Source organism: Tachyglossus aculeatus, chromosome 5 (genome assembly GCF_015852505.1).
Source record: "Tachyglossus aculeatus isolate mTacAcu1 chromosome 5, mTacAcu1.pri, whole genome shotgun sequence".
NCBI classification, from domain to species: Eukaryota; Metazoa; Chordata; class Mammalia; order Monotremata; family Tachyglossidae; genus Tachyglossus; species Tachyglossus aculeatus.
This window is the reverse complement of record NC_052070.1, coordinates 9254186-9280881: the sequence shown is the minus strand read 5'-3', so window position 1 is coordinate 9280881 and position 26696 is coordinate 9254186. Positions and strand designations below refer to the sequence as shown.

Genomic DNA, 26696 nt, shown 5'->3' with positions numbered 1-26696 from the left:
CCCCCCGTGGGGCAACCTGATCACCTTGTAACCTCCCCAGCGCTTAGAACAGTGCTTTGCACATAGTAAGCGCTTAATAAATGCCATCATCATCATCATCATCATCATCATCATCATCTTCTGACTCCCAGTCTCGGGCTCTAGATACTACATCACGTCAGCGGAGAGCGCCGGGGCTTGGGGGTCAGAGGATTATTATAATGGCATTTATTAAGCGCTTACTATGTGCAAAGCACTGTTCTAAGCACTGGGGAGGTTACAAGGTGATCAGGTTGTCCCACGGGGGGCTCACAGTCTTAATCCCCATTTGACAGATGAGGGAACTGAGGCCCAGAGAAGTGAAGTGACTTGCCCAAAGTCACACAGCTGACAGTTGGCGGAGCCGGGATTTGAACCCATGACCTCTGGCTCCAAAGCCCGTTACCCTTTCCACTGAGCCACGCTGCTTCTCAGGATAGAAGGGGCCCAGGACTGAATTGAACCTCGAGGGGTGGGAGGCAATCAATCAATCAATCGTTTTTATTGAGCGCTTACTGTGTGCAGAGCACTGTAGAGGAGGAACCCGCGAAGGAGGCCAGAGAGAGAGGAGGAGAACCCGGATAGGACAACGTTCCTGAAGCCAAGTTTGGAAAGTGTTTCCAGGAGAAAGGGATGGTCCACAGTGATGAAAATGGGTGAGAGGTGGAGGAGGAAGAGGATGGAGTAGAGGCCCTTGGATTTGGCGAGAAGGAGCTGATCGGTGACCTCCGAGAGGGTGGTTTCTGTGGAATGAAGGGGACGGAAACCAGACTGGAGGGGATCCAGGACAGAATTACATATTTATTACTCTATTTATTTTACTTGTACATATTTATTCTATCTATTTGATTTTGTTAATATGGAGAAGCAGCGCGGCTCGGTGGAAAGAGCCCGGGCTTTGGAGTCAGAGGTCATTGGTTCAAACCCCGGCTCTGCCAATTGCCAGCTGGGTGACTTTGGGCAAGTCACTTCACTTCTCTGGCCCTCGGTTCTCCCATCTATAAAATGGGGATGAAGACTGTGAGCCCCATGTGGGACAACCTGATCACCTTGTAACCTCCCCAGCGCTTAGAACAGTGCTTTGCACATAGTAAGCGCTTAATAAACGCCATCATTATTATTATTATGTTTTGTTTTGTGGTCGGTCTCCCCCTTCTAGACTGTGAGCCCGCTGTTGGGTAGGGACCGTCTCTATATGTTGCCAATTTGTACTTCCCAAGCGCTTAGTACAGTGCTCTGCACACAGTAAGTGCTCAATAAATACGACTGAATGAACGAAAACTTGAGGCAGCTGGTGTAGACAGCTTGCTCAAGGGATTTGGAGAAGAAACATAGAACAGAGATGGAACGATAACTGGAAGGAGTCTTTTAGCCTGTGAGCCCACTGTTGGGTAGGGACTGTCTCTATATGTTGCCAACTTGTACTTCCCAAGCGCTTAGTACAGTGCTCTGCACACAGTAAGCGCTCAATAAATATGATTGATTGAAGGAGCCAGGGGGGTCAAGGGAGGGATTTTTTAGGATAGGAGAGACATGACTAGGATAGGAGAAGCAGCGTGGCTTAGTGGATTGAGCCCGGGCCTGGATTCTAATCTCCACCACTTGTCTGCTGGGTAACCTTGGGCAAGTCATTTTACTTTCGTGTGCCTCAGTTCCCTCATCTGTAAAAAGAGGATTGGGACTGTGAGCCCCACGTCGGGCAGGGACTGTGTCCAACACAATATGCTTGTACCGGCCCCTGCGCTTAGTATAGTGCCTGTAACTGTACATATTTACTACTGTACATATTAGTACATACTGTAATATGTACACTGTACATATTTTGTACATATTTATTACTCTATTTATTTATTTATTTATTTTACTTGTACATAATAATAATAATAATAATAATGGCATTTATTAAGTGCTTACTATGTGCAAAGCACTGTTCTAAGCGCTGGGGAAGTTACAAGGTGATCAGGTTGTCCCACAGGGGGCTCACAGTCTTCATCCCCATTTTACAGATGAGGGAACTGAGGCCCAGAGAAATGAAGTGACTTGCCCAAAGTCACACAGCTGACAATTGGCAGAGCCGGGATACATATCTATTCTATTTATTTTATTTTGTTAGTATGTTTGGTTTTGTTCTCTGTCTCCCCCTTTTAGACTGTGAGCCCACTGTTGGGTAGGGACCATCTCTATACGTTGCCAACTTGGACTTCCCAAGCGCTTAGTCCAGTGCTCTGCACACAGTAAGCGCTCAATAAATACTATTGATTGATTGATTGATTGATTGTCACATAGTAAGTGCTTAACAAATACCTTTAAAAAATGGGCATGTTTGAAAGCAGAAGGGAAGGCGCTGTTGGAAGCAAGCGTGGCTCAGTGGAAAGAGCCCGGGCTTGGGAGTAAGAGTTCATGGGTTCAAATCCCGGCTCTGCCAATTGTCAGCTGTGTGACTTTGGGCAGGTCACTTAACTTCTCTGTGCCTCAGTTCCCTCATCTGTAAAATGGGGATTAAGACTGTGAGCCCCATGTGGGACAACCTGATTACCTTGTAACCTCCCCAGCACTTAGAACAGTGCTTTGCACATAGTTAGCACTAAATAAATGCCATCAGCATCATTATTGTTATTATTACCCCCTTCCTTGTCCTCCTCATTCATTCATTCATTCAATCATATTTATTGAGCGCTTACTGTGTGCACAGCACTGTACTAAGCACTTGGGAAGTACAAGTTGGCAACATATAGAGACTGTCCGTACCCAACAGTGGGCTCCCAGTCTAGAAGGGGGAAACAGAGAACAAAACAAAACATATTAACAAAATAAAATAAATAGAATCTGTACAAGTAAGATAAATAAATGAACAGAGTAATAAATACGTACAAGCATATATACATCTATACAGGTGCTGTGGGGAAGGGAAGGAGGTAAGGTGGGAGGGATGGAGAGAGGGAAGGAGGGGGCTGAGTATGGGAAGGCCTCCTGGAGGAGGTGAGCTCTCAGTAGGGCCTTGAAGGGAGGAAGAGAGCGAGCTTGGCGGATGGGCAGAGGGATTGGGGTCATTCCAGGCCCGGGGGAGGACGTGGGCAGGGGGTCGATGGCGGGAAAGGCGAGAATGAGGCCTAACGGTGAGGAGATTAGCGGCAGAGGAGCAGAGGGTGCGGGCTGGGCTGGAGAAGGACAGAAGGGAGGAGAGGTAGGAGGGGGCCAGGGGATGGATGGACAGCCTGGAAGCCCAGGGTGAGGAGGTTTTGCCTTGCCTGTCCTGTGCCCGGAGTTGTGGGAGTGACATACATTCATTCATTCAATCGTATTTACTGAGCGCTTCCTGTGTGCAGAGCACTGTACCAAGCACTTGGGAAGTCCAAGTTGGCAACATATAGAGACGGTCCCTACCCAACAGCGGGCTCACAGTCTAGAACAGTGCTTGGTACATAGAAAGTGCTTAACAAAGCACTTAGCTTAAGCGCCTAGTACAGTGCTCTGCACACAGTAAGCACTTAATAAATACGATTGATTGATTGATTGAATGAATGAATGAATGAACAAATACTGCAATCATTATTATTATTACCTGGCCACTTTCCTCCACAGCAGGGAGCGAAATCTAAGGAGTTCTCAGCGCTTGCTCTTCGGAGCAGTGGCAGAGATGGCTGAATTGGACTTTGCAGGTGCTTAGTACAGTGCTCTGCACACAGTAAGCACTTAATAAATATGATTGAATGAATGAACAAATACTGCAATCATTATTATTATTACCTGGCCACTTTCCACCACAGCAGGGAGGGAAATCTAAGGAGTTCTCAACGCTTGCTCATAGGAGCAGTGGCAGAGTTGGCTGAATTGGACTTTGCAGGTGCTTAGTACAGTGCTCTGCACACAGTAAGCACTTAATAAATGCGATTGAATGAATGAATGAATGAACAAGTACTGCAATTATTATTATTACTATTATTATTATTATTACCTGGGTACATTCCTCCACAGCAGGGAGGGAAATCTAAGGAGTTCTCAGCATTTGCTCATCGGAGCAGTGGCAGAGATGGCTGAATTGTACTTTCCAGGCGCTTAGTCCAGTGCTCTGCACACAGTAAGCGCTCAATAAATACGATTGAATGAATGAATGGCAAAGACGACTCTTTCCCAGTAAACTGGAACCTCCTTGATGGCAGGGATGGTGTCTACTAACTCTATCATCCTGATCACCTTGTAACCTCCCCAGCACTTAGTACAGTGCTTTGCACATAGTAAGCACTTAATAAATGCCTTCATATTATTATTATCATCCTCTCCCAAGCACTCAATACGGGACTCTGCACACAGTAGACTTCCCAGCTCCTTGAGGGCAGGGATCCTGTCTACTAATTCTACTGGATTCTCCAATTGCTCAGTACAGTGCTCTGTAACCTGGTAGACCATAAGCAACTTGAAGATTGGGATCAAGACTACTAATTCTATTGTACTCCCCCAAATCCTGAGTACCTGATCATAAAAAATAAGTAATAAATTCATAAACATGACTGATAGGATACTTTCCAAATTTGGGCCATCTGGAAAGAGCCCGGGCCTCACACTCAGAGGTGTGAACAGACTGTGAACATGAACAGACTGTTCATGCTTACTTAGCGCTTACTGTGTGCCGAGCACTGTACTAAGCGCTTGGAAAAGCATAATGCAACAATAAAGACTGACAATCCTTGCCCACAACAAGCACACACACACACTCCTTCCCCAAGCAACTCCCACCACAGACCTTTATTCTCGATTGCTCTCCCAAGAATAATAATAATAATGGCATTTATTAAGCACTTACTACGTGCCAAGCACTGTTCTAAGCACTGGGGTGGTTACAAGGTGATCAGGTTGTCCCATGGGGGGGCTCACAGTCTTCATCCCCATTTTACAGATGAGGGAACTGAGGCACAGAGAAGTGAAGTGACTTGCCCAGAGTCACCAAGCTGACAAGTGGCGGAGCTGGGATTTAAACCCATGACCTCTGACTCCAAAGCCCGGGCTCTTTCCACTGAGGTTTGCTGCTTCTCTAATAATAATAATAATAATAATAATGATGTCATTTATTAAGCACTTACTATGTGCAAAGCACTGTTCTAAGTGCTGGGGAGGTTACAAGGTGATCAGGTTGTCCTACGTGGGGCTCACAGTCTTCATCTCCATTTTACAGATGAGAGAACTGAGGCCCAGAGAAGTGAAGTGACTTGCCCAAAGTCACCCAGCTGACAGGTGGTGGAGCCAGGATCTGAACCCATGACCTCCGACTCCAAAGCCCGGGCTCTTTCCACTGAGTCACGCTGCTTCTCTAATAATAATGATGATGATGGTGGCATTTATTGAGCGCTTACTACGTGCCAAGCACTGTTCTGAGCATTGGGGTGGTTACAAGGTGATCAGGTTGTTCCACATGGGGCTCACAGTCCTAATCCCCATTTTACAGATGAGGTAACTGAGGCACAGGGAAGTGAAGTGACTTGCCCAGAGCCACCCAGCTGACAAGTGGCGGAGCTGGGATTTAAACCCATGACCTCTGACTCCAAAGCCCCAGCTCTTTCCACTGAGGCATGCTGCTTCTCTAATAATAATAAAAATAAGGGCATTTATTAAGCACTTACTCCATGCAAAGCACTGTTCTAAGCGCTGGGGGGATACAAGGTGATCAGGTTGTCCCACGGGGGGCTCACAGTCTTCATCCCCATTTTACAGATGAGGGAACTGCGGCCCAGAGAAGTGAAGTGACTTGCCCCAAGTCACCACGCTGACAAGTGGCGGAGCCGGGATTTGAACCCACGACCTCTGACTCCAAAGCCTGGGCTCTTTCCACTGAGGCACGTTGCTTCTCTAGTGTCTGACCTACCGAAGTGCCTGTCTCCCCACCTAGACTGTCAGCGCCTTAAGGGCAGGGATCGTGTCTCCTAGCTCTACTGGGCTCTCCCAAGCGCTCAGTACAGTGCTCTGCACACAGGGATGCTCCTTGAGGGCAGGGATCATATCCTGCAGTCTCCCAAGTGCTTCCAGGAAGCGCTCAATACAGCATCTTGTACATGCCAACTTGTACTTCCCAAGCGCTTAGTACAGTGCTCTGCACACAGTAAGCACTCAATAAATACGATTGATGATGATGAAGCAGCATGGCTCAATGGAAAGAGCCTGAGCTTTGGAGTCAGGGGTCATGGGTTCAAATCCCCGGCTCCCGCCACTTGTCAGCTGTGTGACTTTGGCCAAGTCACTTAACTTCTCTGGGCCTCAGTTCCCTCATCTGTAAAATGGGGATTGAGACTGTGAGCCCCCCGTGGGACAACCTGATCACCTTGCAACCTCCCCAGCGCTTAGAACAGTGCTTTGCACATAGTAAGCGCTTAATAAATGCCATCATTATTATTATGATGATGATGATCATCCTGATTGATTGATCGGTTCTGGCCTGGACATGGAGATAGGGCCGGCGATGGACTCTTTTAGACGGACACCGATTGTCCAGCGCCCAGAACCGTTCTGCAGAAACAGGCCACGGATAGCTGGACGGCACCGGCTAATTCATTTTAATCCCATTTAATCCATTTTTCAGTGTAAATCGTTTCGGCCCTTACACCTGACCGTTTCTCCTCACTTACCCGACATCCCGTCCAGAAAACCGGCTCAGAACAAACCGTACCAACAAATCACGTTCACCTGTGAGCTCCCTTCATTTATTCATTTATTCATTCAATCGTATTTATTTGTATATATGTTTGTACAGATTTATTACTCTGTTTTACTTGTACATATTTACTATTCTATTTCTTTTGCTAATCAATCAATCAATCGTATTTATTGAGCGCTTACTGTGTGCAGAGCACTGTACTAAGCACTTGGGAAGTACAAGTCGGCAACACATAGAAACAGTCCCTACCCAAAAGTGGGCTCACAGTCTAGAAGGGGGAGACAGAGAACAAAACCAAACATACTAACAAAACAAAATAAATAAAATAGATATGTACAAGTAAGGTAAATAAATAAATAGAGTAATAAATATGTACAAACATATATACATATGTTAATGAGGTTCATCTAGCAGCATGGCTCAGTGGAAAGAGCCTGGACTTTGGAGTCAGAGGTCATGGCTTCAAATCCCATCTCCGGCAATTAATAATAATAATAATAATGATGATGGCATTTATTAAGCGCTTACTATGTGCAAAGCACTGTTCTAAGCGCTGGGAAGGTTACAAGGTGATCAGGTTGTCCCACAGGGGGCTCACAGTCTTAATCCCCATTTTATAGATGGGGTAACTGAGGCTCAGAGAAGTGACTTGCCCAAAGTCACACAGCTGACAATTAGTGGAGCCGGGATTTGAACCCACGACCTCTGACTCCAAAGCCCAGGCTCTTTCCACTGTGCCATGCTGCTTCTCTAATTGTCAGATGGGTGACTTTGGACAAGTCACTTCACTTCTCTGGGCCTCAGTTACCTCATCTGTAAAATGGAGATGAAGACTGTGAGCCCCCCGTGGGACAACCTCATCACCTTGTAACCTCCCCAGTGCTTAGAACAGTGCTTTGCACATAGTAAGTGCTTAAGACTGTGAGCCCACTGTTGGGTAGGGACCGTCTCTAGTTGTTGCCAACTTGTACTTCCCAAGCGCTTAGTACAGTGCTCTGCACAGGTAAGCGCTCAATAAATACGATTGATTGAATGAATGAATGAATAAATGAATGCCATCATCATCATCATCTAGCTTTATTTCTATTTATTCTGATGACTTGACACCTGTCCACATGTTTTGTTTTGTTCTCTGTCTCCCCCTTCTAGACTGTGAGCCCACTGTTGGGTAGGGACCGTCTCTAGATGTTGCCAACCTGTACTTCTCAAGCGCTTAGTACAGTGCTCTGCACACAGTAAGTGCTCAATAAATATGAATGAATGAATGAATCCCCATTTTACAGATGAGGTAACTGAGGCTCAGAGAATCAATCAATCAATCGTATTTATTGAGTGCTTACTGTGTGCAGAGCACTGTACTAAGCGCTTGGGAAGTCCAAGTTGGCAACATCTAGAGACAGTCCCTACCCAACAACGGGCTCACAGTCTAGAAGGGGGAGGCAGGCAACAAAACAAAAGCTTCTTCATTCATTCAATCGTAGTTATTTAGCGCTTACTGTGTGCAGAACACTGTACTAAGCACTTGGGAGAGGAAAAGAGAGTTAGTAGACATGTTCCCTGCACACAGCGAGCAGCATGGCCCAGAGAAGCAGTGAAACCTAGTGGTTAAAGGACAGGCCTGGGTGTCAGAAGGACCTGCGTTCTAAACCCGGCTCTGACACCTGTCCCCTGTGTGACCTTGGGCAAGTCACTTCACTTCTCTGGGCCTCCATTACCTCCTCTGTAAAATGGAGATGAAGGCTGTGAACCCCATGTGGGACGCAGACAGTCCTGCTGTGTGACCTTGGACAAGTCACACAGGTCACAGAGAAGCAGCATGGCCCGGTGGAAAGAGCCCGGGCTTTGGAGTCAGAGGTCATGGGTTCAAACCCTGGCTCTGCCAATTGCCAGCTGTGTGACTTTGGGCATGTCACTTAACTTCTCTGGGCCTCAGTTACCTCATCTGTAGAATGGGGATTAAGACTGTGAGCCCCCCATGGGACAACCTGATCACCTTGTAACCTCCCCAGTGCTTGGAACAGTGCTTTGCACATAGTAAGCGCTTAATAAAATACCATTATTAGTTTTATTATTAAGTCGCCGGACCTCTCTGGGCCTCAGTTTCCTCGTGTGCAAAACAAGAATTGAATACCTGCCCTCCCTCCCGGAGAAGAGAATTGACTTGCTTTTAATCTTATTTCTATTAATGTCTAACTCCCCCTCTAAACTGTAGGCTTGTTGTGGGCAGGGAACGTTTTTGTTCTATTGTATCAATCAATCAATCATATTTATTGAGCGCTTACTATGTGCAGAGCACTGTACTAAGCGCTTGGGAAGTACAAATTGGCAACATATAGAGACAGTCCCTACCCAACAGTGGGCTCACAGTCTTCTTCCAAATGCTTAGTACAGTGCTCTGCACAGAGTAAAGGCTCCATCAATTATAACTGCGGTATTTGTTAAGCATTTACTGTGTGCCAGGCACTGTTCCAAGTGCTGGGGTAAATACAAGCTCGTACAAGCTCGGTATGAATAGCTCGTATCTACCCTAGCGCTTAGCACACTCCCTGGCACATAGTAAGCGCTTCAGAAATGCCATTTTTTTTTAGAAAAAAAAAGAGCAATGATGATTGTGCCCAGGCCAGGATGGTTTTCTGGCTTCCCGCTGCCCAAACTTCGTCATCTCTTGAAGAGATGTGGGACACGGATTGTGTCCAACCTGAATAGCTTGTATCTACCCTAGCGCCGGGAGGGAGAGCAGGTATTCAATTCTTGTTTTGCACACGAGGAAACTGAGGCCCAGAGAGGTCCGGTGACTTGTCCAAGGTCACACAGCAGGCCGGGGGCCGAGCTGGGATGAATAACGATGGCATTTGTTCAGCGCTTACTCTGTTTCCAGGCACCGTACTAAGCGCTGGGGTGGATAGGAGCCAATCGAGCTGGACACAGTCCCTTTCCCATGAGGAGCTCACAATCTCAAATCCCATCTTACAGATGAGGTCACTGAGGCACAGAAAAGGGACTAGGTCTCCCGACTCCCTTGTTCCGTTTCTTCCCCACTTTGCTCGGCCGGTCCATAGATGGGAAAAGAGTCTCAAAGCATGGATGTGTCTGGGACATATATTTCAGGAATGCCAGCCAGCCACAGGCTTCTGAGGAAAAACAACGGCGCTTCTCCGCCAGCTCTAGCTTGCTAATCCACTCGTCCCAGAAATAAAAAAAAAAGACAAAAAACACACGCCAACCCTGAAGTGTTCTGTGGCTGCGTCTTTTATGATCTCTCCAAGCCGCTTATCTTTCATGGTCTTATTATCATCTAGATGGAAATGGATTCAGCCTTCAAACGAGGGCCCTCCAACGAGCTCCGTGACGGGGAAGAGACCCATAAAAGTGTCCTGCCGCTGCCAGGGTGAATTTCTCCTTGGGCGGCTGCTAATTCCCCGAGGGTGGCTTAATTTATGTCTCCGGTCGACAAGGAGCGGGATAGGAATGGAATGTTCCTGCTCGGGTTTTGGAAATTTATTCTACAGTGTGTGATCCCCTTCTCTTCAAGAGATGATGAGGTCTGGGCAGCGGGAAGCCAGAGAACCATCCCGGCCTGGGCACAATCATCATTGCTCTTTTGTAGGGACCGTCTCCATATGTTGCCAACTTGTACTTCCCAAACGCTTAGTCCAATGCTCTGCACACAGTAAGCGCTCAATAAATACGATTGAATGAATGAATGAATGAATGAAGCGCTTACTATGTGCCAGGCACTGTAAATACAACATCATTTGTTTGGACAAAGTCGCTGTCCCACACGGGGCCCCCAATCTCAATCCCCATTTTACAGATGAGGCAAGTGAGGCACAGAGAGGTGAAGTGACCTGCCCAAGGTCACACAGCAGACACTGTGGGACTGAGGGGGGGGTGAATATCAAGAGTTTAAAAGGAAGAGATACAAAGCTCTACTGCGTGGCTCAGTGGAAAAAGCACGGGCTTTGGAGTCAGAGGTCATGGGTTCAAATCCCGGCTCCACCACTTGTCAACTGTGTGACTTTGGGCAAGTCACTTAACTTCTCTGGGCCTCAGTTCCCTCATCTGTAAAATGGGGATGAAGACTGTGAGCCCCACGTGGGACAACCTGATCACCTTGTAAATTCCCCAGTGCTTAGAACAGTGCTCTGTACTTAGTAAGTGCTTAATAAATGCCATTATTATTATTATTATTATTATTACTGAGAGCTCACCTCCTCCAGAAGGCTTTCCCAGACTGAGCCCCCTTTTGTCCTCTCCTCCTCCGCATCCCCCCGGCCCTACCTCCTTCCCCTCCCCACAGCACCTGTATATATGTTTGTACAGATTTATTACTCCATTTATTTTACTTGTACATATTCACTATTCTATTTATTTTGTTAATGATGTGCATCTCGCTTTATTTCTGTTTCTTCTGATGACTCGACACCTGTCCACAAGTTTTGTTTTGTTGTCCATCTCCCCCTTCTAGACTGTGAGTCCGTTGTTGGGTAGGGACCGTCTTTATATGTTGCCAACTTGGACTTCCCAAGAGCTTAGTCCAGTGCTCTGCACACAGTAAGCGCTCAATCAATAGGATTGAATGAATGAATGAATGAATCAATCAATCAATCGTATTTATTGAGCGTTTACTGTGTGCAGAGCACTGGACTAAGCGCTTGGGAAGTCCAAGTTGGCAACATATAGAGACAGTCCCTACCCAATGAATGAATGAATGAATGAATGAATGAATGGGACAAGGAATAGGGGAAATGAGGCTTAGGCAGGGAAGATACTTTTCTCAGATGAAGCCTTTCTTTTCCCCACCTCCATCTCCCTTTTGCATCATCTACGCGTTGGGATCTCGGACCTCTGGGCATTTGATATTTGCCCCATCCCCAACTCCACAACACTGGGAAGGGACCATCTCGTCCCCCTCGTCCCCCTCTCCATCCCCCCCATCTTACCTCCTTCCCTTCCCCACTGCACCTGTATATATGTATATATGTTTGTACATATTTGTTACTCTATTTATTTATTTATTTTACTTGTACATATCTATTCTATTTATTTTATTTTGTTAGTATGTTTGGTTTTGTTCTCTGTCTCCCCCTTCTAGACTGTGAGCCCACTGTTGGGTAGGGACTGTCTCTAGATGTTGCCAACTTGTCCTTCCCAAGCGCTTAGTCCAGTGCTCTGCACACAGTAAGCGCTCAATAAATACGATTGATGATGATGATGATGAATAAATGCGACTGAATGAAATGCATGAATGAATATGCCACCTCTCGGCTGCGTGACCTTGAGCAAGTCATTTAACTTCTCTGTGCCTCAGTTACCCTCCTCTGGAAAAGCAGCCCCATGTGGTATACGGAATGTGTCCACCTTGATTCGCTTGTATTTATTCCAGCACTTAGGACGGTGTCTGGCACATAGTAAATGCCTAATAGATACCATTAAACATACCATAATTATTATTAATCTCCCAGGACACCCCACTTCCATCTGCAATCGTTCTGGTAGCGGATCCATAGAGTTTTCTTGGAAAAAACTGGAAGTGGGTGACCATTGCCTCCTTCCGTGCAGTAAACTTGAGACTCTACCCTCTTCTCTCTCCCATGACACTGTTGACCAGCATGAGGGAGTTTTCACACAGTAAGCGCTCAATAAATACGATTGATGATGTAGCCATTGGCCTGCCACTCGCTAGCCACTGGCCATGCTAGGAATGAAATAGGCCTCTGCTTCACTCTCCCTCCCGCAGTCGGAACTGGTAGAGGACTGGAAACTCTCCGGGTGTGACCCCGAGAGGGGTCTCTTTAGATTATATATTATAAATTACTTATTCATGTAGTTATTTATAATTTTATATATATATATATAATATCAAGTTTACAGTGTATCGGGGGAGGCAGGTGGGACTAATGTGAATAAGTAATTTATAAATATAATATATAATATTATATATAATATATTATCTGTAATATATTATTTTATTATTATATCTTATTATATAATAATTAATAATTAGTAGTAATGATTATAGCAATTATATTATTGATATTATATATTATTATGTTACATATGTGATATATAATATATAATTATATTATATATTATATTATATTATATATTATATTATATTATATTATATTATATTATATTATATTATATTATATATTATTTTATATTATAATGTATTTTATATTATATTATATTATATTATATTATGTTATATTATATTATTTTATTTTATAATGATATTATATTATAATATATAATTATACATTATATTTATAAATTGCTTATTCATATTAGTTCCACCTGCCTCCCCCGATACACTGCAAACTTGATTTTTTAAAATGGCAATTTTTAAGAGTTTACTATGTACCAGACACTGCACGAAGCGCTGGGAGACGTATTCATTCAGTTCATTCAATCGTATTTACTGAGCGCTTACTGAGAAGCAGAGAAGCAGCACGGCTCAGTGGAAAGAGCCCGGGCTTTGGAGTCAGAGGTCACGGGTTCAGGTTACGGCTCCACCGATTGCCAGCTGGGTGACTTAGGGCAAGTCACTTCACTGCTCTGGGCCTCAGTTCCCTCATCTGGAAAATGGGGATGAAGACCGTGAGCCCCCTGTGGGACAACCCGATCACCTTGTAACCTCCCCAGCAGTTAGAACAGTGTTTTGCACATAGTAAGTGCTTAATAAATGCTATCATTTGGGCAAGTCACTTCACTTCTCTGGGCCTCAGTTACCTCATCTGGAAAATGGGGATGAAGACTGTGAGCCCCCCGTGGGACAACCCGATCACCTTGTAACCTCCCCAGCACTTAGAACAGTGTTTTGCACATAGTAAGCGCTTAATAAATGCTATCATTATCATTATTATTATTACTGTGTGCAGAGCACTGTACTAAGTGCTTGGAAAGTACAAATCGGCAACAGAGACGGTCCCTACCCAACAACAGGCTCACAGTCTAGAAGGGGGAGACAGACAGCAAAGCAATACAAGTAAACAGGTGTCAATACCAACAAAATAAATAGAATTTATGTTATATAACAAGGTACCTTATTATATAAGGTATTTTATATATTAAGGTATATTAAGGTTTAAGTTTAAGGTTTGAGCGCTTACTGAGAAGCAAAGAAGCAGCATGGCTCAGTGGAAAGAGCCCGGGCTTTGGAGTCAGAGGTCATGGATTCAAATCCCGGCTCTGCCAATTGTCAGCTGTGTGACTTTGGGCGAGTCACCACTCTGGGCCTCAGTGACCTCATCTGTAAAAAGGGGATGAAGACTGTGAGCCCCCCATGGGACCACCCGATCGCCTTGTAACCTCTCCAGCGCTTAGAACAGTGCTTTGCACATAGTAAGCGCTTAATAAATGCTATCACTATAATAAATGCTGCCACTCTAAGTTCGAAGCCATTGGGGAACTCTGCTTTCGGTTGAGAGTGGAAAATCACGACGGCTGGACTGGCAGTTCCGTCATTTGGAAAATGGGGTTTAAGACTGTGAGCCCCACGAGGGGCAGGGACTGTGTCCAACCCGATTCGCTTGTATCCACCCCAGTGCTTAGTACAGTGCCTGGTGCATAGTAAGCACTTAACAAATAACGTTATGATGATAATGATGATGATGATGATGTTGATGGTATTTGTTAAGCGCTTACTATGTGTCAAGCACTGTTCTAAACCTTGGGGGAGATGCAGCTAATCAGGTTGGACACAGTCCCTGTGCCACATGGGGCTCACAGTCTTCATCCCCATTTTCCAGATGAGGGAACTGAGGCTCAGAGAAATTAAGTGACTTGCCCAAGGTCACCCAGCAGACAAGTGGCAGAGCTGGGATTAGAACCCAGGTCCTGTTGACTCCCAGGCCTCCTGGGTGCCGAGTTGACCTCTCATGACCTTTCCTGGGTACCAATTTGACCTCTCATAATAATAATAATAATAATAATGATGGCATTTATTAAGTGCTTACTATGTGCAAAGCACTGTTCTAAGCGCTGGAGAGGTTACAAGGTGATAAGGTTGTCCCACGGGGGCCCACAGTCTTAATCCCCATTTTCCAGATGAGGTAACTGAGGCCCAGAGAAGTGAAGTGACTTGCCCAAAGTTACACAGCTGACAATTGGCAGAGTCAGGATTTGAACCCATGACCTCTGACTCCAAAGCCCAGGCTCTTTCCACTGAGCCACGCCCTGGGTTCCAGGTTGACCTGTCATGACCTCTCAAGACTTCTCCTGGGTTCTGGGTTCACCTCCTCCAGGAGGCCTTCCCAGACTGAGCCCCCTTTTTCCTCTCCTCCTCCCCATCCCCCACGCCCTGCCTCCTTCCCCTCCCCACAGCACCTGTCTATATGTTTGTACAGATTTATTACTCTATTGATTTTACTTGTACATATTTACTATTCTATTTATTTTGTTAATGATGTGCAGCTAGCTTTAATTCCATTTGTTCTGACAACTTGACACCTGTCCACATGTTTTGTTTTGTTGTCTGTCTCCCCCTTCTAGACTGTGAGCCCGTTGTTGGGTAGGGACTGTCTGTATATATTGCCAGCTTGTACTTCCCAAGTGCTTAGTCCAGTGCTCTGCACACAGTAAGTGCTCAACAAATACCATTGAATGTGTGAATGAATGAATGAATGAATGACATCTCATGAACTCACCTGTGCACTGTCTTGACCGCTCTTGACCTCTCATGACCTCTCTTAGGTGCCAGTTTGACCTCTCAAGACCTCACCTGGGTTCATTCATTCATTCATTCAATCGTATTTATTGAGCGCTTACTGTGTGCAGAGCACTGTACTAAGCGCTTGGGAAGTACAAGGCGGCAACATATAGAGACGGTCCCTACCCAACAATGGGCTTCCGGACAGCGTGGTTTAGTGGCTAGAGCCCGGGCCTAGGACTCAGAAAGTCATGGTTTTTCATCCCGGCTCTGCCACTTGTCTGCTGTGTGACCTAGGGCAAGTCACTTTGCTTCTCTGGGCCTCAGTTCCCTCATCTGTAAAATGGGGATTAAAACTGTGAGCCCCCCGTAGGACAACCTGATCACCTTGTAACCTCCCCAGTGCTTAGAACAGTGCTTTGCACATAGTAGGCACTTAACAAATACCATCATTCTTCTTCTTCTTATGATTATTACCTGCCTTCAGGACATCTCCATCTGGATGTCCGCCTGCCACCTAAAACTCAACATGTCCAAGACTAAACTCCTTGTCTTCCCTCCCAAACCCTGCCTTCTCCCTGACTTTCCCATCTCTGTTGATGGCACTACCATCCTTCCCGTCTCACAAGCCCGCAACCTTGGTGTCATCCTCGACTCCGCTCTCTCATTCACCCCTCACATCCGAGCCGTCACCAAAACCTGCCGGTCTCAGCTCCGCAACATTGCCAAGATCCGCCCTTTCCTCTCCATCCATACCGCTCCCTTGCTTGTTCAAGCTCTCATCCTATCCCATCTGGACTACTGCATCAGCCTTCTCTCTGATCTCCCATCCTCGTGTCTCTTCCCACTTCAATCCATACTTCACGCTGCTGCCCGGATTGTCTTTGTCCAGAAACGCTCTGGGCATGTTACTCCCCTCCTCAAAAATCTCCAGTGGCTACCAATCAATGTGCACATCAGGCAGAAACTCCTCACCCTGGGCTTCAAGGCTGTCCATCCATCCGCTGGCCCCCTCCTCCCTCACCTCCCTTCATTCCTTCTCCAGCCCAGCCCGCACCCTCCGCTCCTCTGCCGCTAATCTCCTCACCGTTAGGCCTCGTTCTTGCCTGTCCCGCCATCGACCCCCGGCCCACGTCCTCCCCCGGGCCTGGAATGGCCTCCCTCTGCCCATCCGCCAAGCTAGCTCTCTTCCTCCCTTCAAGGCCCTACTGAGAGCTCACCTCCTCCAGGAGGCCTTCCCAGACTGAGCCCCTTCCTTCCTCTCCCCCTCGTCCCCCTCTCCATCCCCACCCATCTTACCTCCTTCCCTTCCCCACAGCACCTGTATACATGTATATATGTTTGTACATATTTATTACTCTATTTATTTATTTAGTTTACTTGTACCTATCTATTCTATTTATTTTATTTTGTTAGTATGTTTGGTTTTGTTCTCTGTCTCCCCCTTCTAGACTGTGAGCCCACTGTTGGGTAGGGACTGTCTCTATATGTTGCCAGCTTGTACTTCCCAAGCGCTTAGTACAGTGCTCTGCACACAGTAAGCGCTCAATAAATACGATTGATTGATTGATTGATTACCTCGACACTTAGAACAGTGCTTGGCACGTAGTAAGTGCTTAACAAATAATGATGGCATTTATTAAGCATTTACTGTGTGCAAAGCACTGTTCTAAGCACTGGGGAGGTTACAAGGTGAGAGGAGCAGAGTGGCTCAGTGGAAAGAGCGTGGGCTTAGGAGTCAGAAGTCATTGGTTTGAATCCTGGCTCAGCGATTGGTCATCTGTGTGACCTTGGGCAAGCCACTTAACTTCTCTGTGCCTCAGTTACTTGATCTGTAAAATGGGGATTATGATGTAAGATTATGAGCCCCACGTGAGACAACCTGATCACCTTATATTCCCCCCAGTGCTTAGAACAGCGCTTTGCACATAGTAAGTGCTTAACAAATGCCATTATTATTATTAAGGAGATCAGGTTGTCCCATAGGGGGCTCACAGTCTTCTTCCCCATTTTCCAGATGAGGTCACTGAGGCCCAGAGAAGTGAAACGACTTGCCCAAAGTCACCCAGCTGACAAGCGACGGAGCCGGGGTTTGAACCCACGACCTCCGACTCCCAAGCCCGGGCTCTTTCCACTGTACCCCACTGCCCCTCCAATTCATTCATTCAGTCATTCAGTCATATTCACTGAGCACTTACTGTGCGCAGAGCACTGGACCGAGCGCTTGGGCAGTACAACGGCGAGAAGCAGCGTGGCTCAGTGGAAAGAGCCCGGGCTTTGGAGTCGGAGGTCACGGGTTCAAATCCCGGCTCTGCCAATTGTCAGCTGGGTGACTTTGGGCAAGTCACTTTACTGCTCTGTTCCCTCATCTCATCATCATTATCAATTGTATTTATTGAGCGCTTACTATGTGCAGAGCACTGTACTAAGTGCTTGGGAAGTACAAATTGGCAACATATAGAGACAGTCCCTACCCAACAGTGGGCTCACAGTCTAAAAGGGAAAGACAGAGAACAAAACCAAACATACTAACAAAATAAAATAAATAGAATAGATATGTACAAGTAAAATAAATAAATAAATAAATAGAGTAACAAATATGTACAAACATATATACATATATACAGGTGCTGTGGGGAAGGGAAGGAGGTAAGGGGGATCTGTAAAATGGGGATGAAGACTGTGAGCCTCACGAGGGGCAACCTGATCACCGTGTATCCCCCCCAGTGCTTAGAACAGTGCTTTGCTCATAGTAAGCGCTTAACAAATACCATTATTATTATGAAATACCATCATCGTTATCATTACAGTCCTTAGAACAGGGCTTTGCACATAGCAAGCGCTTAACAAATACCATTATTATTATGAAATACAATCATCATTATCATTACAGGGCTTAGAACAGGGCTTTGCACATAGCAAGCGCTTAACAAATACCATTATTATGAAATACCATCATCATTATCATTACAGGGCTTAGAACGGGGCTTTGCACATAGCAAGCGCTTAGCAAATGCCATTATTATTATGAAATACCATCATCGTTATCATTACAGTGCTTAGAACAGGGCTTTGCACATAGCAAGCGCTTAACAAATGCCATTATTATTATGAAATACCATCATCGTTATCATTACAGTGCTTAGAACAGGGCTTTGCACATAGCAAGCGCTTAACAAATACCATGCCCTCCCTCTGCCCCTCCGCCAAGCTAGCTCTCTTCCTCCCTTCAAGGCCCTGCTGAGAGCTCACCTCCTCCAGGAGGCCTTCCCAGACTGAGCCCCTTCCTTCCTCTCCCCCTCGTCCCCCTCTCCATCCCCCCATCTTACCTCCTTCCCTTCCCCACAGCACCTGTATATATGTACTATTTATTACTCCATTTATTTATTTATTTATTTATTTCACTTGTACATTTCTATCCTACTTATTTTATTCTGTTGGTACGTTTGGTTCTGTTCTCTGTCTCCCCCTTTTAGACTGTGAGCCCACTGTTGGGTAGGGACTGTCTCTACGTGTTGCCAGTTTGTACTTCCCAAGCGCTTAGTCCAGTGCTCTGCACACAGTAAGCGCTCAATAAATGTGATTGATTGATTGATTGATTGATGAAATACCATCATCGTTATCATTACAGGGCTTAGAACAGGGGGTTGCACATGGCAAGCGCTTAACAAATGCCATTATTATTATTAAATACCATCATGGTTATCGTTATCACCTCTCATGACCCCACCCGGGAGCCCCCGGGACCGCTTTTGACTCCCTCCGACCTCTCTCCTGGGTTCCTTGCTGACCTCCCCTGACCCCCGCCCGGGCCGCCGGTGGGTCCAGGGCCTGTCGCTGATGGGTGGATGTTGCAGGTACATGGCAATCATCTACCCACTGAGGCCGCGCCTGTCGTCGGGGTGGACGCAGGCGGTGGTGGGACTGATCTGGACGCTGGCCCTGCTGCTGGCCTTCCCGCAGGGCTACTATTCCACCACGGAGCAGCTGCCCGCCCGCACCGTCTGCCTCGTCCAGTGGCCCCAGCAGCCCGGGCAGACCTTTGAGAAGGCGTGAGTGGACACCTCTTCTTCCTCCTCCTTCTTTCGAGGGGTTGGGGGGCTGGCGGGCTGGGAGGGTGGGGGCTTGGGGCGGGGATATTGGGGATGGATTCCAACATCCAACATCCATTCTCCCCCTTTTATCATCATCATCAATCATATTTATTGAGCGCTTACTCTGTGCAGAGCACTGGACTAAGCGCTTGGGAAGGACAAATTGGCAACATCTAGAGACAGTCCCTACCCAACAGTGGGCTCACGGTCTAAAAGGGGGAGACGGAGAACGAAACCAAACATACTAACAGAATAAAATAAATAGAATAGATATGTACAAGTAAAATAAATAGAGTAACAAATATGTACAAACATATATCCATATATACAGGTGCTGTGGGGAAGGGAAGGAGGTAAGATGGGGGGGTGGAGAGGGGGACGAGGGGGAGAGGAAGGAAGGGGCTCAGTCTGGGAAGGCCTCCTGGAGGAGGTGAGCTCTCAGCAGGGCCTTTTAGACTGTGAGCCCACTGTTGGGTAGGGACTGCCTCTATATGTTGCCAACTTGGACTTCCCAAGCGCTTAGTCCAGTGCTCTGCACACAGGAAGCGCTCAATAAATACGATTGATTGATTGATCGCGGGCCCCCAGGCCTCCCTCTCCCCTGGCAGCCCCGCGTCCTCTCGGGATGCAGGGGAGAGGCTGAGAGGAAGGGGTCCCTCCTACCACCCCCAACTTGGAGGCGGCCCCCTCAAAGCAGCGTGGCTCAGTGGAAAGAGCCCGGGCTCGGGAGTCGGAGGTCGTGGGTTCGGATCCCATGTCGGCTGTGTGACCTTGGGCAAGTCACTTAGCTTCCCTGGGCCTCAGTGACCTCATCTGGAAAATGGAGATTAGGACTGTGAGCCCCACGTGGGACAACCTGATCACCTTGTATCACCCCCAGCGCTTAGAACAGTGCTTTGCACGTAGTAAGTGCTTAATAAATGCCATCATTATTATTATTATTCTCTGAGCCTCAGTGATCTCATCTAGAAAATGGAAATTAAGGCTGTGAGCCCCACGTGGGACAACCTGATCACCTTGTATCCCCCCCAGCGCTTAGAACAGTGCTTTGCACGTAGTAAGTGCTTAATAAATGCCATCATTATTATTATTATTCTCTGAGCCTCAGTGACCTCATCTGGAAAATGGAGATTAGGACTGTGAGCCCCACGTGGGACAACCTGATCACCTTGTATCCCCCCAGCACTTAGAACAGTGCTTTGCACGTAGTAAGTGCTTAATAAATGCCATCATCATTATTATTATTCTCTGAGCCTCAGTGACCTCATCTATAAAATGGGGATTAAGACTATGTGCCCCACGTGGGACAACCTGATCACCTCGTAACCTCCCTAGCGCTTAGAACAGTGCTTTGCACGTAGTAAGTGCTTAATAAATGTCATCATTATTATTATTATTCTCTGAGCCTCAGTGACCTCATCTGTAAAATGGAGATTAGGACTGTGAGCCCCCCGTGGGACAACCTGATCACCTCGTAACCTCCCCAGCACTTAGAACAGTGCTTTGCACATAGTAAGTGCTTAATAAATGCCATCATTATTACTATTATTCTCTGAGCCTCAGTGACCTCATCTATAAAATGGAGATTAGGACTGTGAGCCCCCGTGGGACAACCTTATCACCTTGTATCCCCCCCAATGCTTAGAACAGTGTTTTGCATGTAGTAAGTGCTTAATAAATGCCATCATTATTATTATTATTATTATTATTATCCTCTTCGTGGCCACGAGATGACACTGGAGGGGACGAATTGACCCGGCTCCACTAGGTGTGCCATCCCCGCTGGGCTTGCAATAACAATAATAATAATAATAATAATAATAATAATAATAATAATAATAATGGTATTTGTTAAGTGCCTACTATGTGCCAAGCACTGTTCTAAACGCTGGAGTAGATACAAAGTCATCAGGTTGTCCCACATGGGGCTCACAGTCTTCATCCCCATTTTACAGATGAGAGAACTGGGGCCCAGAGAAGTCAAGTGACTTGCCCAAAGTCACACAGCCGTAAGCGCTTAGTACAGTGCTCTGCACACAGTAAGCGCTCAATAAATACGATTGATTGATTGATTGATCAGTGGCAGAGCCGGGATTAGAACCCCGAACTCTGACTCCCAAACCCGGGCTCTTTCCACTAGGCCACGCTGCTTCTCCTATGAGCAATTCATTCAATCGTATTTATTGAGTGCCTACTGTGCGCAGAGCACTGTACTAAGCTCTTGGGAAGTCCAAGTTGGCAACAGATAGAGACGGTCCCGACCCAACAGCGGGCTCCCAGTCTAGAAGAGCAATGTGCCAAGCCCTGTGCTGAGCGCTAGGGAGAGTGGGGAGGGGGAGAGGACACAATCCAGAAAGATCGAGCGCTTAGTACAGTGCTCTGCACACAGTAAGCGCTCAATAAATATGATTGATGATGATCAGAGAAGCAGCGTGGCTTAGTGAAAAGAGCCCGGGCTTGGGAGTCAGAGGTATTGGGTTCTAATCCCGGTTCTGCCACTTGTCTGCTGTGTGACTTTGGGCAAGTCACTTCACTTCTCTAGGCCTCAGTGACCTCATCTGGAAAATGGGGATTAAGACTGTGAGCCCCCCGTGGAACAACCTGATCACCTTGTAACCTCCCCAGTGCTTTGAACAGTGCTTTGCACATAGTAAGCGCTTAATAAATGCCATTATTATTATTATTATTTGCACATAGTAAGTGCTTAATAAATGCTGTTATTGTCATATATTTATTATTATTATATGTTTGTTATTATTATTACTATTATTGGGAGTCAAAGGTCTTGGGTTCTAATTCCGGTTCCCACTTGTCTTCTGTGTGACTTTGGGCAAGTCACTTCACTTCTCTGTGCCTCAGTTACCTTATCTATAAAATGGGGATTAAGACTGTGAGACCCACGTGGGACAACCTGATTATCTTGTATCTACCCCAGCGCTTAGAACAGTGCTTGGCAAGTTGTAAGTGCTTAACAAATACCATCATTATTATTATTATTATCATTATTATTATTACTATTATTATTATTATTCTTAGACACATCCCCTGGCCCATGAGGGCTTATGGTCTGAGTTCCAGGAGGGGGAACAGCTGTTTCATTCCCGTTGGTTAGATGGGGAAACTGAGGCCCAGGTATGTGAAGTGACTTGTCCAAGGTCACACAGCAGATAAGTGGTGGAGTCGGGATTAGGACCCAGGTTGTCTGACTCCCAGCCCCGTATTGTCTCTGCTGGGACATTCTGCTTCTCCTCCCTGGACTCAAGAACTTTTATTAATATCATTTATTAAGCGCTTATGATGTGCAAAACACTCTTCTAAGCACTGGGGAGGTTACAAGTTGATCAGGTTGTCCCACGGGGGGCTCACAATCTTCATCCCCATTTTACAGGTGAGGGAACTGAGGCCCAGAGAAGTGAAGTGACATGCCCAAGTCACTCAGCTGACAATTGGCAGAGCTGGGATTTGAACCCATGACCTCTGACTCCCAAGCCCGGGCTCTTTCCACTGAGCCACGCTGCTTCTCTCTGCTTCACAGAGAAGATCATGAAGATGATGATAATGATGATAATCATCATCATAATAATAATAGGAGGAGAAGGAGGAATTGTAGTATTTGTGCAGCATGTTCCATGTCCAAAGCACTGTGTTTAGTCCTGGGTGATAATAATAATAATAATGATAGCATATACTAAGCGCTTACTATGTGCAAGGCACTGTTCTAAGCGCTAGGGAGGTTACAAGGGTGATCAGGTTGTCCTACGGGCGGCTCACAGTCTTCATCCCCATTTTACAGATGAAGTAACTGAGTGAAGTGAAGTGACTTGCCCAAAGTCACCCAACTGACAATTGGTGGAGCCGGGATTTGAACCCATGACCTCTGACTCCAAAGCCCGGGCTCTTTCCACTGAGCCACGCTGCTGTGCCTAGGGGTGGGAGTGGCAATCTATCAATTCATTTATTCAATTGTATTTATTGAGTGCTTAGTACAGTGCTCGGCACAGCAAGTGCCCAATAAATACGATTGAATTAATGAATGAGCGCTAACTATGTGCAGAGCACTTGACTAAGTGTTTGGAAACATACAATACAACCACAAATGGTGACATTTCATTATTATTATTATTATTATTATTAATTTTTATTATTATTATGGTATTTGTTAAGCACTTACTTTGTTCCAGGCACCGTACTAAGCGCCCGGGGTGGATATGAGGAAATTGGCTTGGACACAGTCTCTGTCCCACATGGGGCTCACAGTCTCCATCCCCATTTTACAGATGAGGGAACTGAGGCCCAGAGGAGTGAAATGACTTGCCCAAGGTCACACAGCTGACAAGTGGGGGAGGAGGCGTTAGAACCCATGACCTTCTCTATCCCAGTCCTGGGTTTGGACACAGTCTCTGTCCCACATGGGGCTCACAGTCTCAATCCCCATTTTCCAGATGAGGGAACTGAGGCCCAGAGAAGGGAAGTGACTTACCCAAGGTCACACAGCCGACAAGTAGGGGAGCCGACATTAGAACCTATGATCTTCTGAATCCCAGTCCTGAGCTCTAGCCATTATGCCACATGCTCTGTACTAAATGCTGGGGTAATAATAATAATAATAATAATAATAATAATAATAATAATAATGGCATTTGTTAAGCGCTTACTATGTGCAAAGCACTGTTCTAAGCTCAAGGGAGGTTACAAGGTGATCAGGTTGTCCCACGGGGGGGCTCACAATCTTAATCTCCATTTTACAGATGTGGGAACTGAGGCCCTGAGAATAATAATAATAATAATAGTAATGGCATTTATTAAGCACTTACTATGTGCAAAGCACTGTTCTAAGCGCTGGGGAGGTTACAAGGTGATCAGGTTGTCCCGGGGGGGCTCACAGCCTTAATCCCCATTTTACAGATGAGGGAACTGAGGCCCAGAGCAGTGAAGTGACTTGCCCAAAGTCACACGGCAGACAATTGGTGGTTGTCCCAGGAGGGGCTCACAGCCTTAATCCCCATTTTACAGATGAGGTAACTGAGGCCCAGAGAAGTGAAGTGACTTGCCCAAAGTCACACAGCTGACAATTGGCGGAGCCGGGATTAGAACCCATGACCTCTCACTCCAAAGCCCGGGCTCTTTCCACTGCGCTACGTTGCTTCTCCAAGTGAAGTGACTCACCCAAAGTCACACAGCTGACAATTGGCGGAGCCGGGATTTGAACCCATGACCTCGGACTCCAAAGCCCGGGCTCTTTCCACTGAGCCACGCCGCTTCTCAAGATACAAGTTGATTAGGTTGCTTGTTTGCTTCTCTTGCTTCTGAAGATGCAGGGTAGATACAAGTCGATTAGGTTGGACACAGTCCCAGTCTTCCGTGGGGCTCACACAGTCTCAATTCCCATTTTCCAGATGAGGGAACTGAGGCCCAGAGAAGGAAGTGACTTACCCAAGGTCACCTGGCAGACAAGTGACGAAACTAGAATGAGAAACCTGGTCCTTCTGACTCCCACCCCAGGGCTCTAGTTCACTACGAAGCAGCACGGCCTAGTGCATGGACCTGGGAATCAGAAGGTCATGAGTTCTAATCTCACCTCCACTACTTCATCATCAGTTGTATTTATTGAGCGCTTACTGTGTGCAGAGCACTGTACTAAGCGCTTGGGAAGTACAAGTTGGCAACACATAGAGACGGTCCCTACCCAACAGCGGGCTCACAGACACCACTTGTCTGCTGCGTGGCCTTGGACAAGTCGCTTCACTTCTCTGGGCCTCAGTTCCCTCATCTGGAAAATGGGGATAAAGACTGTGAGCCTCACATGAGATGGGGGGCATGTCCAACCCAATTATCTTTATCTACCCCAGTGCTTAGAACAGTGCCTGGCACATAGTGAACGCTTAATGAATCCCTTCTAAACAGTGAGCCCGTTGTTGGGTAGGGGCCGTCTCTCCATGTTGCCAACTTGTACTTCCCAAGCGCTTAGTACAGTGCTCTGCACATACTAAGCGCTCCATAGACACGATTGAATTGAATAAATGAATGAACAAGTCCCATAATTATGATTATAGGCCCCACTGGCTCAGTAGAAAGAGCACGGGTTTGGGAGTCAGAGGTCATGGGTTCTAATCCTGGCTCTGCCACATGTCTGCTGTGTGACCTTGGGCAAGTCACTTAACTTCTCTGAACCTCAGTTACCTCATCTGTAAAATGGGGATGAAGACTGTGAGCCCCACGTGGGACAACCTGATCACCTTCTACTTGCCCCCCAGTGCGTAGAACAGTACTTCACACATAGTAAGCGCTTAGCAAATGTTATTATTATTATTATTATTATTATTATTGTTATAGTGAGCGCTTAGCAAATGCCATTATTATTATTATTATTATTATTATTATCATTATAGTAAGCGCTTAGCAAGTGCCATTATTATTATTATTATTATTATTATTATTATTATTCCCACAGCTCAGTTTATTTATTTTATTTGTACATATTTATTCTATTTATTTTATTTTGTCAATATGTTTTGTTTTGTTGTCTGTCTCCCCCTTCTAGACTGTGAGCCCGCTGTTGGGTAGGGACCGTCTCTATGTGTTGCCAACTTGGACTTCCCAAGCGCTTTGTCCAGTGCTCTGCACACAGGAAGTGCTCAACAAATACGACTGAATGAATGAGTGAATGGTGAACGGCAGACACTCAGTACACAGTATCAGCACGATCGGCACGGGGGCCCATGCTCTGCCGCTGACTGGGCTTGGGCGGCCCGTCCCCAGCCTCCCACCGCCGGGCCGATGACCGGGGTCACCAATTCGAGGAGGGGAGGGGGTGTGGAGTTCTTGGAAATCCTTCGCCCCTCGGTCTCCAGGATGGGCTGACCGCTAGAGTCGGGTCAGGGGCCCCAGCTGCGACCACCAGATTAGGGGGGCATGGAAATAGCTCCAGGGGAACAGGTGGGACCGGATGGAGAGGGGGTGGCGACAGGGCGATGGAGAGGGGGCCGGAGGGAGGAATAAGGGCCCCACTTTCACCCTATTTAAAGAAAGTGAGGCAGCTGCGATCCCGAAACCACCACACCCCCAGAGCAAGAATCTTCTCCAAACACCTCTGGAGTCACAGTGATTCCCTTCCATTCAATTCATTCAATCGTATTAAGTGAGCGCTTATTGGGTGCAGAGCACTGGACTAATCAATCAATCAATCATATTTATTGAGCACTTACTGTGTGCAGAGCACTGGACTAAGCACTTGGGAAGTCCAAGTTGGCGACATATAGAGACAGTCCCTACCCAACAGTGGGTTCAC

General features: G+C 46.5%; 1 protein-coding gene across 1 annotated transcript in view; it reads left to right on the top strand.

Annotated features, from left to right (window-relative positions):
• Nucleotides 1–26696, top strand: part of TACR1 (tachykinin receptor 1) — a 54232-nt gene that overhangs the window by 16249 nt on the left and 11287 nt on the right. Inside the window, exon 2 of the mRNA XM_038747190.1 lies at nucleotides 19172–19366. Coding sequence (XP_038603118.1) covers nucleotides 19172–19366 — 195 coding nt within the window. The remainder of the gene's footprint in view (nucleotides 1–19171; nucleotides 19367–26696) is intronic.